This window comes from Elephas maximus, chromosome 3 (assembly GCF_024166365.1).
Source record: "Elephas maximus indicus isolate mEleMax1 chromosome 3, mEleMax1 primary haplotype, whole genome shotgun sequence".
NCBI classification, from domain to species: domain Eukaryota; kingdom Metazoa; phylum Chordata; class Mammalia; order Proboscidea; family Elephantidae; genus Elephas; species Elephas maximus.
Window position 1 is genome coordinate 193120921 of NC_064821.1, and position 12515 is coordinate 193133435.

The window sequence follows — 12515 nt, forward strand, 5'->3', positions numbered from 1 at the left end:
TTCCTAGTCTCTTCCTTTCCTTAACCTCCGCCTGCTCCCCCATCCTGTGTTTGTACAGACAGTGAGCTCACCCTGGGCCTGGGCCCAGTTTCCACAGACAACCAGCACACAGCACACGCTTACACAAGCATGGGCAGCAGGGGGCCACTGGGGCTTCCTGATCCTTTCTCTTGGGGCCTCCAGCCCCTGGCGCCTACTAGAGGGGAAAGTGAGTCACCCAAACCACTATTTGTGGGCTTACGTCACTGTAAGCTCTCCCCGGCCTTGCTATGCCCTTTTTAGTCACAGACAGCATGTGAACTGGCTCTGTCCTTTTTAATACCCATACTGAACGCAGGCGCCTGCTTGGGCACCTGCTCCATCACTGGCGACGCCACAGGTAGGTGTGAATGGAGTAGCCGGGTACCATAGTCTCCAGGAAGCCCACGGCAGGATCCTTGATGGTAAGAGGCACGTCCTTAGAGGAACTGGGGGAGGAGGAAGAGAAGCTGAGAATGTGGTCCTGCCAAGGCCCAGCCCCCTACCCAGCCCTGGCGCTGCTCAACTGGCTTCACCCCCACCCAGGCCTTGCTGCTACACTCACCGGTTCAGCACGACCACAACTGCAGCGCCATCGGGACGCACCAGTGCCACCGTGTCCAAATCGTTCTTCTCACTGGCAATCAGCCCCACTCTCTGGGAGCCCTCAGGAATAAACTTGCTGGATATAGGGACAGGCATCATCAGGGACCCTTCTGGGCCTCAGGGCAGCTCCTGTCATAGCCCTCCCACCCTACCCCATGGGCCCCTGTCAAAGCTCCACCTAAACCTCTAGGCCTTGAGCCTTGCTGCTGGGCACTGGCCTTGCCCTCCTGCAGCCAGCCCTGGCACCAGGCATCCAGGGATCATCCATGTCTCCAATGTCACCTGTTCACTTTCTGCGTAAATGGTGCAAGAGGGGACAGATGTGCCCCTCCCAAGGTTCCTACTCTAGATACCTTCCTGCTCCCTGTGGGGTGATGTAAGCCCGATCCAGGGGATGACAGGCCCAGTGTGGAATGGGGGTGTCTGCCCTTCTCTCACCTGAAGTGGCCAAGGTGGTAGAACATGGGCTGTTTGTAAAACGTGTCCTTGGTGATGTCCACAATGATGGGGCTGTCGACAAAGTTGCGTACCCAGTTGGGTCCCCCTTCGGGGTTCAGGGCAAGATTCCAATCAGTCCAGCCAACCACATGGTAGAGAAGATTCTAGGGTTGGGACGGAGCAGAGAGACCAAGGCTTAACCCTGGGGTCCCCAGAGAATGTAGTTACAGCTCACATGAGGGAAGAGGGCGCAATGGGTGGCTCAGCCCTGTGAGGGAGACACTGATAGTAATATCTAAGGAGATAGAGATGGGGAGTGTGAGGATGGAGGCATCTCAAGAGAAACTGAGAAATTGGAAGCAGATGCAACTGCCTGAGACCCAACTGTGTGGAAAAAGGGTTATAGGCTGCGCAGGTCTGTAAAGGGAAGCAAGCTAGGGAATACTGGTATCCCAAAACTTGCCCCAAAGAACAAACCGTTTGGGGAAAATCTGTCAGCCTTCTGTGAGACTAGGAAGGGGTCTGTCTGAGGTAGTCTGGGATGTGGAAAGGGACTCAGGTGCCTCACCGTGATGATGCTGTGGCTGTATTGCACCCCTCGATTCCAGGAGCCTAGCCGCACACTCTGTTCCCAAAACTTGGAGCCCACACAGGCCTCTGAGGCAAAGAGCATAGTGTTGGGGAACAGGCGATGTGTCGCGCCCAGGGTGGCTTTTGCTGGGGCCAGAAAGTCCAGGTACCAGTGCACAGCGATGCCATGAACATACTTAGCTGCCTCTGCGTCTGCCAGCACCTATACCAGGAAGGGAAAGGACCACTGGGGAAGGAGAGCCACTGAACCTGGACCCTGCATAGAGGGTTCTGGAAGAGAAACTAGGGGGCCTGAGAAATGGGCGGTAGGATAAATGCAACTAGAGGGGGCTATAGTGACAACCCTGGGGGTGGCCCTGGAGATCTAGAGGGGGTGGTGGCCTGGGCACCTGGACACAGTTTGGGGTGCTCTGGGGATCATGAGTTAGCAGGAAGGCACTCCAAGTCTGGGAGCTAGTTGTTTGGATGCTGCACTGGGGTCACTAAGGCACCCATGGAGGCCCTGGGCCTTACCACCTGGGCCCAGTGGGGTAGCAGCAGGCGTTGGTCATCCAGGATGAGCAGACGGACATCGCGGTGAGTACTGTTGGCGAGGGTGGGACCCAAGTCACGGGCAATGAAGTCTCTCTGGTGTTCAGGAGTGAAGCCCAGGCACTGGAAGGGGTACCCACTAAAGAGCCCTGCTGAAGGCTCGTTCTCAGCTGTCACAGCCCAGAACCTTAAGTTATGTTCAGCATAGGCATCCAGGAACCTGGCAGTAGGAAACGGTATGAGTAAGCCCAGACAAGATCCTGGGGAATGAGAGGCCCAATGGGGTGGGGAAAACCAAGGAAATGAAAACTCGGGCCAGAATGGGAAAGGCCCAGAAAGTTGAAAGATGAACTGGAGGTGGAGCCAGGTCAAGGGTTGGGATATAGACCAGGGTGTCCAAGAGGGGGACTGGTCCAGACCCCATGGCCTTGCTGCTCCCTTACTTGACAAAGTATCTGGCCCAGGTCTGGTGGTAGATATCCCCCGGCTGACCCTTGAGTGTCCCCTTCCCATTCACTGCCCCATTGGTCTTGAGCCAAGTGGGTGATGTCCAGGGACTGGCGAAGAGTGAGATGGGGCGTTGGGTCAATTCCAGGACTCGGTGAATCAGGGGTATCTAGAGACAAAGGCAGTGAGGAGACAGACACCCAGAGCTGGAACATAAACAGACTGGCCTGACCAGTGCATCAGGCCCAGCTATCAGTCCCCACCCCTCCAGGACAAAACAGACAGTAGGGGCAGGTTCTCTGTCTCTCTGCAGACTGGCTTAGCCTGAGGCTTCTCAACCCCCAGGCATCAATGCATCAGGACCTAAGGCAGCCAAAGTGTCCACCTTGAGCTTAGTATCTTCCTCTGGGAGGCTGAAGTTGCACAGCTGGAAATCATCAGGGGTGTCGGCATAGGTGTAGATGCGGATGGAAAAGTCACAGCTGGCCATGGGTACCCGGATGATGTTGTATTCAATTCCTGCGGAAAAAGATATGGAAGTCTGAGTCAGTAGGAGAATATGGGTACCTGGCTTACTACTTATTGGTCCTAAGTAAGGTCTTGAGTCAGGGCCAAAGAGGACTTGGGCTTCTGGGTTGGGGCCTGTGAAGCCAGGCACCCAGTGAGGCACAGGCCTTTGAACGTGTATGTCCTCAAGCACTTAGCATAAGATAGGAAGGTAGTGCTGGACAATAAGACGGGACCCAAAAGTCAGGGGTGGGTGAAAGTCAGGGTCAAAGGAAAGGTCAAGGAAAAGTGTCAGTTGCACTATGTCATCTTGTCCCCTTCCTCCTCCTCACCTTCTTCAGAGAAGTACGATTTGAGTAGCAAATTCTGCACAGCAGGTGACAGGGCAAGGATGTTGAGAGCAGCAGCATCTGTCATGGCCCCTCCAAATCCCTTCACTTTCTGGAACTTCTGTTCTGGCTGCAAGGTCAGTAGCAGCCCTGAGGACATCCACAGGGAATAAAGGTGATCACTGCCATGATTTAGCTCCAGGAAGATCTCAGGCTGGCTCAGGGGTGAGGAGCATAGTGGTTACCTGTGCCTGTGCGGCTGGTCTGCACCGTCCCCATACTCAGCTCCATCCGACGTCCACTACGTGTGCTCTCATATAGGCTGAAGTTGCCAAGGGTGGGAAGGGTCAGGGGGTCAAGAGAGTCACAGTACGTGGCATTGCAGACACAGACCACCGAGCTGTAGCCAAAGCTTTGAGGGATGCAGGGGCGAGCACCTGGGAGGGAGGGAACACAGCAGAGGCAAGAACTGAAGGATGGAGGACAGGGAGAATGGGCATGTTGCTTGGAAAGAGAGACTGAACGCAGGTTTCAAAAATCCTCTTCCTGTACCCCTGCCCCAAGGTTGGTCTCTAGCATTCAAAAGGATTTATCGAGCACCTACGAAAGTCCACCACCAGTACAGTATACCAGAAGGCTACCAAAAAACTATAAGGCAAAAGCAAGCCTTAGTATTTACCTGTCTCCTCCTTGATACACTTACCTGATGCCCATGACACTGCCTGAAGTAGAAGCAATACCGTGAGGCCGACAGCCATGGTCCCTATCCTGCTCAGGTGCTTAGGCCATTCCTGAGAACAGAATGAGGAGAGGCTAGAAGGCAAGCCCCTCTCCACCCCTCAACTACTTTCCTGGGCTAGGCTGCCTATGGGTGCCCACAGTCTAGTCTCCCACCTTTGCCAGGGATGGGACAAGGCCCACAGGCACCTGAGTGGAGCCCTCCCTCCAAACCCTGCCTCAAGTCTTCTAGCGAAAGCTCTCTGCCCACCCAACAAGGACCCTCCTCCACCTTCGCTTCCCATCCATTTCTCCCTCTACCTCTCCGTCCCTCCATCTGTCCCTGGCTCAGAAGGACAGGATGGCCTGAGTTTGAAGAGAATCTGTCCTCATTCCAGAGCCTGGGTGGCTAGGATTCCAGAAGCAGCATGATACAGCTGATTGGGACCCCGGGTCCACTCACGTCTCTGGAAGGGCTTGAAAGCTCCATCTCTTCAGGCTCACTGGATGGAGAGAAGACTGCAGGAGCTCCAGAGACTCAGAGGGATAGAGGATTCACTCAAAAAAAACAAAACAGGGATGCAGGTACCTGCGGGTAGACACTGGAGTTAGCCCTACAGGTTAATTCCGGAATCATGGAGTGAGTGGGTCATGTGATGATACAGAAGAGTCACATGATACAGGAAGTGAAACACTTGCAGCCATATTTGTAAAGGGCGATTGACTTCCTCCTGGTTAATGACAATTTTAACCGGTTGCTGCCAAGTCAATTCTGACTCATGGCAGCCCCGCGTGTATCAGAGTATTAATGTGCTCCACAGGGTTTCTGATCGCTGAGTTTTCAGAAGTAGATCACCAGGCCTTTCTTCCCAGGTGTCTCTGGGTGGATTCGAACCTCTTAACCTTCTGGCTTGCAGTTGAGCACATTAACCCTTTGCACCACCAGGAATTCTGTTGGCGACTATACACCCTAAGAAACTCCGGGAGCTGTGCAGATGACAACTTCAGGAACATACTAGGACAAAGATCTGAGTGGAGGAACAGGTAGAGACTCCCAAATCTCAGAGGATGGGGAACACAGCAGGCACATTGACTTTTGAGAAAAAAAATTTAAAGGGTGATACTAATAAAAGAGTTCACTGTGCAAAACACTGAGGCCACATAGGTGATTAATACAGATTTGCCATATAGAGACCCTTGAGGGGAGTCAGAGATTTACACAGATAATTACAGATAAAGACAAAAACAGTAACAGGTGTGCATGGAGCCTCTCTGAGACAAAGAGGGACCCTTCATGAGTGGTGAGTTATCCAGGAAGGCTTCACGGATGCCATCCCACGAGGGAAGGTTATGCTAAAGTTTATTAAGCAACGAAGCACAAGGGAAAAGGACCTGGACAGGGGGGCAGTGTCTTAGTTATCTAGTGCTGCTCTGACTGAAATACCACAAGTGGGTGGCTTTAATGAACAGAAATTCACTTTCTCACAGTTTAGGAGGATAGAAGTCCAAATTCAGGGCACCAGCTCTAGGGGAAGGCTTTCTCTCTCTGTTGGTTCTGGGGGGAAGATCCTTATCTCCTTTCAGCTTAGGTTCCTTGACTCCTTGGGATCTTCATATCTTCCTCCATACATGCTTACTTCTTTGTGTCTAATCTGCTCTTTTTATATGTCAAAGGTGATCGGTTTAAAACGCACCCTACACTGATGCTGTGTCCTTAACATAACAAAGAATACCCATTCCCAAATGGGATTATAACTACGGGTATAGGGGTTGGGATTTACAACACATATTTTGGGGGAACACAATTCAATCTATAACACGCAGCAATACTGAAGGGAGGGAGGCATCAACATTCCAGCCTCCCTAGTTTCATCATCACGCAGATTGTAATAACCATTTTTCCTTTCTCACAGGACAGGGAGGTTGTATAAAGTAGTTCAGAAACTGGGAAGTGTTGTACAAAGTTATATCCTCAGTGGGTGTGAGAAGGAGGTTGTCCCTGATGTTGCCTCATGGGCCACATCAAACATAATTTAGTGGGAGTGACACACACAGTTATGACCTGACTGACTGAACCTATTTCCTCACTTGTAAAGTGGAGGAAATACCACAGCTTCACAGGGTCATGACTGGAATCAACGTGATAAACTCAGTGCCTGGTGCATAGTAGGCGCTCGGGAACTGCTTGTTTGTTGTTCCATGTGTTTCTTTGAAATAAATCATCTCAGTGAAGTCTTTCCTGGCACACCCCAGCCAAAACCGATCATTTCATCTTCAAGGTTCCTGCGGTACTTAAGTATTGGCTCAGGGAGACAAGCTGGGTTTGAATCCTGACTCCGCCATTTTTCTGGCTGTTTGGCCTTCCATAAATTACTTAATCATTCTAAACCTGTTTCTCATCTGTTAAAAAAAAAAAAAAAAAAAGAGTGGTAATGGGAACTCCTACCTTATAGAGTTGTTGTGATGTTTAAGTGTGATAATGTGTGTGTCTAGTACGCTGCCTTGGGTCCCTGGGTGGCACAGTTAAGTGTTTGACTAGTAGCCAAAAAAGAGCCCTGGTAACTGAAAGGTTGGCAGTTCGAACCTACCCAGCGGCTCTGAGAGATAAAGTCTTGGCTAGCTGCTTCTGTAAAGATCACAGCCAGCAATCCCTGTGGGGCAGTTTTACTCTGTCATATGGGGCAATTACAAGTTGAAGTCAACTTGGCAGCACTTAACAACAACTAGCCAAAACACTGGTGGTTCAAATCCACCCAGAGGTGTCTTGGAAAACAGTGCGGCGATCTGCTTCTGAAAGGTCACAGCCACGAAAACCCTGTGGAGCTGCTTCTATTCTGCCCACATGGGGTTGCTCTGAGTTGGAATCAACTTGAGGGCAAACAACAACAACAGTACACTGCTTAGCACCAAATATTGCAACAAGTTAGGTCTATGTTTATGGAAGACACTCAGAGTTCCTTGAGGATATGTCTTAGTCATTGTAGGTAGTGTCATACCCTCATAAAGCGCCTGGCACAGAGTGGGTGGGCACTAAATTGGTGAACTGAACTACTAGCATCACTATGTCAAGTATCTGCCCCATCCAGACTTCCTGTTCTTCCAGGAAATATTGCTCAGAAATTATTCTCGAGAGGAGGGCAGGTGCTTTCTAGCACCTTACTTCCCTCTGTTTCATTCATTCCACAAATATTTACCAAGCTCTTGTTTCTTCTTTTTATCCTTCGGTTTGTGAATTCTTTTTTAGGGCCTTTACCATCTCATCTTTCAAATGTCTCTCACAATGTGATTTGACCTTGAGGCTTTTATATTTTATTTTCTAAATAAAGTTAACAAAAATGAGGGCTGATATTTAGGGACTGTTTACTCTGCGCTACTTTATGTGCAATGGCACCATTCTTTCTCACAAACTCATTCCCATTGAGTCCATTCTGCCTCATAGGGCCCGTAGAGGGCAGAGTAGAACTGCCCCCATAGGGTTTCCGAGGCTGTAATCTCTATGGAAGCAGACTACCACGTCTTTCTTCTGCTGAGTGGCTGGCAGGTTCGAACCACTGATCTTTTGATTAGCAGCTGAGCGCTTAACCACTGTGCCACCAGGGCTCCTTTCATTACCACAAGGCACATATTATTATCCTCCCCCTCCTCCCCCATTTTAGAGATGAAGATACTAGGACGCTGAGAGGTCATTAAATATCCCAAAGTCCCTTGGCTACTCATATCCAGAGTCCTGTGGCACACATCAAATATTTATTAAGTGCCTCCAGTGTGCCAAATGCTATGCTTTATTGTTGCTGTTGTGTGCCATCAAGTCTAGGTGCTGGTTATTTTCAAAATTTGCTTTGTATTGTTTTAAAAACATCCCTTGTTTTTTCTGTATGTTCTGTCCGCCAAATAGAACTTAACTTCTGAAATGCTGACTCCATAGTAACATTTCTGGATCTGTTATCCAAAGGCACGGGTCGGGATCAGTGGATACTGCTTCAGTAATGGAACCAATCCAGGACCCCCGGTGTGGGCAAAAATGATTTTCAGCTGGGGTGGTGGACCAAGTAGCTCTGCCTTTGCCCCTGAGCGGCACTCCCCCTCTTCTTGGGAAATCTCAGCTTAGCACTCCTTTTTCATAACAAATTTTTTGTAGTTTTTGTTGTTGTAAAAAATATATATAACACAACGTTTGCCAGTTCAACATTTTTCAGGTAGGTGGACAATTTAGTGACATCAATTACATTAATCATATTGTACAACCATCACCCGTAACTGTTGCCAAATTTCCCATCACCATAGACAGAAATTCCTCACTCCCTAAGCAATGGCTCCCACTTCTCCCTCCCTTCTACCCCTGGAAACCACTAATAAACTTTGGTCTCTATACGTTTGCCTGTACTTGTTATTTCATGTAAGTGAGATCACGTTTGTCTTTGTGATGGCTTATTTCATTCAGCATCATGCTTTCAACTTTCACCCATGTCTTAGCATGAATCAGCACTTTATTCCTCTTTAAGGCTGCATAGTATTCCATTATTAACATCCTCATTACAACCAAATCAGACCGCTGGCCTTGAGTCTATTCTGACACATAAGGTTTTCAATGGCTGTGATCTTTCAGAAGTAGGGCACCAGGCCTTTCTTTTGAGGCTCCTCTGGATGAATTCAAACCGCCAACTTTTTGGTAAGTAGCTGAGCACATAACCTTTTGTGCCATTCAGGGACTAACATACTCTTTGCTATCCTGAAATTAAATGTTTAGATAATTGTCTTGGTTATCTAGCACTGCTATAACAGAAATACCACAAGTGGATGGCTTTAACAAAGGGAAATTTATTTTTTCACAGTCTAGTAGGTTACAAGTCCAAATTGAGGGTGTTGGCTCCAGGGGAAGGATTTCTGTCTCTGTTGGCTCTGGTCTTTGTCCTCAATCTTCCCCTGGTTAGGGAGCTTCTCAGGTGCAGGGACCCCCCCACCCCCGCCGGGGTCCAAAGGATGCGCTCTGCTCCTGGTGCTGTTTTTCTGGTAGTATGAGGTCCCCCTGTCTCTCTGCTTGCTTCTTTTATATCTCAAGAGATTGCCTGAAGACAAGATCCAGTCCTGTAGGTTGAGTCAGTGCCCCACTAACACAACTGCCGCCCATCCTCCCTCGTTAACATCATAGAGGCAGAATTTAAACATACAGGAAAATCACACAATACCAGGAATCATGGCCCAGCCAAATTGATACACACATTTTTGGGGGGACACTATGCAGTCCATGACAATAATATAGCTTATCAACACACATAATTAAAAAAATATATATACATATATGTGTATATGTACAATTACCTTAGTCGGAATATAAAGTTAAAATAATGGAAATGTTATTTATAATAAAATGTTTTCAGTATTGTAAATGTTTAGGAATAACCACCTAGAAGGCATAATGTACTCAGATCTTGCACTAATTTAAATGAAATAAATGAGGATTTACAAGACGTAAAAACAACCCACAAATTAATAATTTCAACATATAATTTTCACCATGTCATTTTCACAATGTGTAGTTATCATTCTGCTGCAAAATTACTAAAAAGGTGATAACAATAAGTTGAAATATTTAAAAACCAATCTTTATGAATAAAATTCAGTGCATTTCATGTCTTCAAAAATTTTATATTTGACTTGAAGCCTGGGGAATTCAGTAGGGAAAAGCATAGTCTTTTCAACAAATAGCGCAGGGACAACTGCATATTCACATGCAAGAAGATACACTTAGACCCTTACCTCACACCATTCACAAAAATGAATCAAAATGGATCACAGACCTAATTGTAAGAACAAAACTATAAAACATAGGAGTATGGGAAGAAAACATAGGAGTAAATTTTTGTGTCCTCAGATTAGGCAACAGTTCCTTATATAGGATTCCAAAGCACAAGTGACAAAAGAAAAAAAAAAGGATAAATTGGATTTCATTAAAATAAAAAACTTAAAAAATATATTTTTTTATTGAGTTTTTGTGAAAGTTTACACAGCAAAGTCAGTTCCCATGTACCAATTTCTATACACATTTGTAAAAATGGAGTGTCAGGGGCGTCTGACCTCCTGGCGTAACCTCACCGGGGGAAGGACAGAGAGTCATTATCAGCATCAATAGCCTAAAGCTGATTCCTATGAGGCAGAGGGCAGACGTACCTCCACCCTCCATCCTTTTTACTAATTCCGAAACCAGCCGTCCCTGCCGTGGCACTTTCTACTTCTCTGCTGAGTTCAATAATTTGTTGCGGTGGTCATACAGAACTCACAGACCATACTCACAGTTATGGGGGTTATTAGAGAAGTAACAGGTTACAATTCAGGATCAGGAATGACTCAGGATACAGTTCTTCGATCAAGACAACCTCTTCTCAGCTGTGCCCACAGGCAGGCCTCTCTCTGGCTCTCAACCCAGCCTCTGCCCTGCATGGGAAAGTGCTTCAAAAGTCTTTAGCTCTTTCATTAAGTGCAGGGGGGCAAATCTTCCAGGAAGCATCCTGCCTGAAGGCGCTCAGCTCTCTCACTCCGTGGGTCAGCAGGCCTAGCTCCACCAACAAGCACACCACTCCTCCAGGAAGTCTCCTGCCTAAAGGCACTCAGTTCTCTCAATTTGTAGGCTTAGCACGCCCACTGCAACCTCCTTGCTTCGTGGGCCGGGAAGCCCGTTGTGCCACCTCAAACCATTCTCCTGGTTCTGCTGCCGCTGTTTCTCTGCCACAACTTCTCACTGTCTTGCACCATCTCTAGTGTTACAGCTCTTTGTCTCTGTCTCCTGGGTCTAGGAGGTTCTCAGTAAAGAGATTGTGGGTCCAAAGGACCCACTCTGTTCCCATCTCTTCTTGATGGTAGCGAGTTCCCCCCTTTCTGCCTCTGGAATGGCTCATTTTATGCATAGCATGGCAAAACTGACTGATCCCCTCCTTGGAGTTCTATATACCTTATTTGCATGGTCCCACCCCACAAGGATGTCATGAACCTTATTTGCATTATTAACTAATTCCCTTGGTGGGACATGAGCACCTTATATGCATAGTCCCACCCAGTAATTTGGTGAAAGTTAAAAGACCATGGCAAGAAAGGCCATATAAAAGTGATCTACCAAACAGCAGGCCACCCCTTGGCTTTTCTAACCATGGTTCTTTCATACTTGGAGGATAACTTTCCCCTCCCAATCATTCTGCCTGTTCAAAACAGTCAGTAACAATGAGTCCTTCAGTAGAGTAAAGAGCCCCCAGGGTGAGGTGTGATAGTTAAGGTTGTGTGTCACCTTGGCTGGGCCATGATTCTCAGTGGTTTGGCAGTTATGATATAGTTTGACAGTCCTATGATGATGTGATCACTTCCATGATGAGATTTGATATAATGTGATCACCTCCATGATGGGATCTGCTGTGAGTAGCCATTCAGTTGAAAGGACGTTTCCCTGGGGTTGTGGCCTGCATCAAATTTAAGTGGACTTTCTGGCAAGGCTCATGGGCTTTTGCTCGCTCTGAATCCTGCAGCTGGCTCCTGTTCATCTGACCTCCGGTTCTCCGGACCTGAGCTAGCAGCTTACCTATGGTCTTGCCAGCCTATCTTGAGATTCATCAATCTTTGCAGCCTGTGAGCAAGAGCTCTGCCGGTTCACCTGCAGATCTTGGGTTCGCCAGCCCCTGCGGCTACATGAATCAGCAGAAGCCTCCAGCCTGACCTACAGATTTGGGACATTCCAGCCTCTGCAATCTTGTGAGCCATTTACTTGATATAAACCTCTTTATATGGATATTCATACGCTTTACTGGTTTTGCTTCTCTAGAGAACCCAGCCTAAGACATGAAGTTACTCAGGTACCAGCTATTCAGGTCTGTGGCAGATATCTATCTGATCTGGTCAGGTTCTCCAAAAGTCATCTCGGCTTCACCCTTTCTGGTGTCTGGTAAAATTTAACTGAGAGGATATTATTCCCTTGTTCTGAGACTCACAAGGTATGAGCATAGAAAAACTTTTAAGGGACTTTAGGTTCAGCCACTGTACTCCTGTCTAGCAGTGCCTTCCCTTAGTTCACTATTTCTCAGCTTCTACAATTATGGTTTTTACAATCCCAATTAACCCCATTAACAATCAACACTCACAACTGAATCATATAATTCTATCAACATCTTCCCATACCCTCTCTACCCCAGACCCACGAGGAGGAGAAGAATCTAGTCAATAGGGATCCTCCTTTGTCCCCCTCATTTAATATAAACACACTCACGAAAGCATGTAAGCCAGCCACTTCATGCCTTTATCTCTCCTCACATTTTAGACAGCCAATGTTTATTTGTATTATTTTTTTCTTTT

At 47.6% G+C, this 12515-nt stretch overlaps 1 protein-coding gene across 1 annotated transcript; it reads right to left on the reverse strand.

Moving 5' to 3' along the window:
* Window positions 1-296: 296 nt before the first annotated feature.
* GBA1 (glucosylceramidase beta 1) lies at window positions 297-4819 on the reverse strand. Its single transcript, XM_049880694.1, has 11 exons — window positions 4648-4819; window positions 4171-4258; window positions 3713-3904; window positions 3471-3617; window positions 3017-3150; window positions 2628-2800; window positions 2167-2404; window positions 1631-1855; window positions 1063-1226; window positions 584-700; window positions 297-467 (listed from the first exon to the last, which is right to left on the reverse strand). The coding sequence occupies exons 1-11, from the start codon at window positions 4672-4674 to the stop codon at window positions 362-364; spliced, it is 1611 nt and encodes a 536-aa protein (XP_049736651.1). The 5' UTR covers window positions 4675-4819; the 3' UTR covers window positions 297-361.
* Between the last annotated feature and the right edge of the window lie 7696 nt (window positions 4820-12515).

Coding starts and splice junctions, on each gene's coding strand:
- GBA1 (XM_049880694.1), bottom strand. CDS start 4,674: ATGGAGCTTTCAAGCCCTTCCAGAGAC. Junction 4,259..4,647: donor TTTCAAGCCCTTCCAGAGAC/GTGAGTGGACCC, acceptor TTCTGTTCTCAG/GAATGGCCTAAGCACCTGAG. Junction 701..1,062: donor TACCACCTTGGCCACTTCAG/GTGAGAGAAGGG, acceptor CCCTATATCCAG/CAAGTTTATTCCTGAGGGCT.